Below are 3266 nucleotides of genomic sequence, written 5' to 3'. Positions count from 1 at the left end.
CCAAGTAGGGCTTATAGTTTCTTAGGAATGGACCTGTTCCTAACACTTTTACCTGGTCACTCGTCTTGAAAATGTCAGTCAAATTCAGCATCCGAAGCACGTCTGGTAGTGTTCATCTCTAGATGAACCATAGCTCTCATCGATATCTATCAGCATATGAAGTTTGATGAAAATATCTTGGATAGTTTCTTTGAAACTTAGCTTTGAACAGAGCTAAACGCAAAGTGTGACGGAAGGACGGAAGGACGGAAGGACAGTAGGACGGAAGACGGACATGACAAACACTATATGCCCCGGCCATATTCATGGCGGGGCATAACAAATATACAAAATAAGAGCAGAGCAAACACGGACCTCCGAAACATCAGAGGTGGGATCAGGTGCCATGGAGGAGTGAGCATCCCCTGCTGACCGGTCCCACCCGCCGTGTGCTCGTTGTCATAATCAGGAAATAACGGAAAAAATCCGTAGTCAATTCAGTGTATAAATAATGGACTAACAATTGGGAACCATTTTATGGTCAACTCAATCAGACTTATTCTATGGTACAAATGTTGATTTATATTTTTCTATTGCTAGTATGTGCATTAATGATTTATAACAATTTACTTAAAACATTTATACTCAGTTTCTTTAAACAATGTAAATTGAGAAATTACTATCTCTTAAAGTATAATTCTTTTAATTGTACAAAAATTTCAGATGCGATATTGTTTATAAACATTTAATTAATATTTTGTTTCATTAAAAAATATTTTCAAGGGCGATAATGGAACAATAACTCTTGTTTATGGATGCATGTTATTTTACATGCACAGAAAACAATTTGTAATCGTGATTTAAAAAGCAGCACTTCAGTATATTTTCTAATGGGAATTAGATAGGTATGAGAGTAATTATTATTATTATATATACCTCATATAATATCTAATTTTATTGTGAGATAAAAAAATAATTCATCTTTCTATTTACCATCTCAAATTTTCTTCATATCATGATTTGACATATTATTCATTTCTGAAAAAAATAAGCAACGCTTCATACTTCAAACTATTTTCCATTTGAATTTAATGCTATAGTTGTTGCAAATCAATGTCTGAATTTTAAAAAAAAAAATCGTGAAAATTTGGAGCAGAGGGATATTGCCCCTTAATCACATTTAAAATAAATTATACTGTGTATTGAAACACTTTGACAACTCCTTTATAGTATCCGACCCACAGTGTAGACTTGTATAGGGATAATCTGACTGGAAGGTTCACTTCATTCTCTGTCAGTAAGAACTTCAGGAACTCTCCATCAGGACTCAGAAGATGGATCTGTTTGTTGTTATAGTCAGTAACAAGGATGTTACAGCGGGAGTCACACACTACATCAAGTGGAGTAAAGTTCTCTGCCAGGTTCTGTCCACGGTAGACAGACTTCATACGTCCAGAGGGAGACATAATCACTAGTTCACCTCTAATGTTACTAGTACGGTTCACAACACAGATATCACTGTTACTGTTCTGTGTGACTCTGTATGGCCCTGTAAACAGTCTGGTGTGACCGTCCTCCTGGTACTCATACTCATGAATGACGTCACCTGTCACTGTGATGTATCTCACCAGACGTCTGCTGTGTGACTCTAATTTGTAAAGATCTGATTCTCTGTCTCTCAATGTGACCAGTAGTCCACCGTCCACAGACTGACAGATTCCTACTGGGCCCAGTGGATCTGTACTGGTGACTGTAGAGACAGATCCTGACGGTGACAGATGGCTGATAGATTTGCTAATAGAAACAGTAAAATAAACATCACCAGTATCAGCCACACACATGTCATTAGGATCAATATTATATTTATGTTTTTTCTCCCCGTCTTTGTTTACTTTTTCAATGTAAGGTGATTTTACATCTCCTATGTAACAACTGTCTTCACACAATGCCTCCAAGGAATGTATTATGTTATCTTCATATTTAAATGAGTTTGTTTCAGTCAAACTAAAATCATCTAAATCCAGAGTTTTTCCGATCATTTTCTTTAGCACCTCATCACTGATTTCTCCTTTACTGTATCTCATTGAATAATTAAAGTTGCTAAAATTAGCATCTTGAGCAGACAGAATTTTTGTCAGTTCTCTGTGGTTGTCAATCAAGCCGTAGTCTGACATGGAGCTCTTGTTATCCTCCATATACTCTACCATCTCTTCCATTTTTTTCTTCTTCTTGTCTAGCTCAGATTTCACACTGTTCAGCTTTTTATTTTTTTCCTCCAAATTATCTCTCAGTCTTTGTTCAATATTTTTCCTGATTTCATTTAACTTGACTATTATCTCATCAACATGCTTGTGAAGCTTTTCAGTCTCGGAATCACAAAGTTCTTTATTTCCTAAGATCTGTTGTGACACTTTCTCTATCTTCTCATCAATACCGGAAAGGTCCCCTTCTCTGATCTTTGTCAAAAATCTTAGCAAGTCTCTTCTCCTTTGAGTAGCTGCCGTGGTTATAGTGCTCCATTCATGATCTTTATGATCTGTTTTTGCACACTTACCACAAATGAATTCATCACAGTCCTCACATATCATATCAATAGGTAAATCATGGGATTCACATATTTTAATATGCTCTTGAGGAGAGCCAAGTGGATATTTGGGATTTCTGGCCGCCATGTTTGTTGAATGTTGCCTACCTATGACCTAAATTTAAGGTAAAGTTAAGGTAGCTATGCATTCTGAATTGATTTGGACTTTAAACTGGGATATCATATTACATGATATGCACAGTGAACAAACAGGTGTACCTAAACAAATCATTATATAAGGAGGTAGCTTTAAACAAGGTGTGTGTGTCACTAAAGTTAAATTTTAAAAATATATCTAATGTTTCATGCACTAGTTCTAAGATATGCACTTTTACAGGGGTTAAAGGGGTTTTTTGATACGTACTTTTTGAAATTTTGGCAAATTAAACTGTATACTAGCTTCCAAGTAAGACCCTTATCTAGACAACAAGAATTTTTTTTGAAAAAAACCCCCAAGAGGTCCATGGGCCACAACACTCACAAGAGTCAATATGATTCTGCTGTTCTTCATCAGCAGAAGGATTTTTCCCCTATAAAATATTTGTATGTATCTTATTGTTCCGAAACAAGAGACTCATGGATTACAATTGCTCACCCAAGCCAATACTTCCCTTCTGTACTTCATCAGCAGATTTTCTCATATATTATTAGTTTATTACCCTTTTTAGCTCACCTGAGCCAAAGGCCCTAGTGGGCTTTTCTG

General features: G+C 36.0%; 1 protein-coding gene across 1 annotated transcript; it reads right to left on the bottom strand.

Moving 5' to 3' along the window:
- Positions 1-1169: 1169 nt before the first annotated feature.
- Positions 1170-2651, bottom strand: LOC134239043 (uncharacterized). Its single transcript, XM_062721191.1, has one exon. The coding sequence runs from the start codon at positions 2649-2651 to the stop codon at positions 1170-1172; it is 1482 nt and encodes a 493-aa protein (XP_062577175.1).
- Between the last annotated feature and the right edge of the window lie 615 nt (positions 2652-3266).

Source organism: Saccostrea cucullata, unplaced genomic scaffold (genome assembly GCF_032062105.1).
Source record: "Saccostrea cucullata isolate Sc308-1 unplaced genomic scaffold, CSIRO_AGI_Scuc_v1 ctg1958, whole genome shotgun sequence".
Lineage (NCBI taxonomy): Eukaryota > Metazoa > Mollusca > Bivalvia > Ostreida > Ostreidae > Saccostrea > Saccostrea cuccullata.
This window is presented reverse-complemented; position numbering and strand designations above follow the sequence as displayed.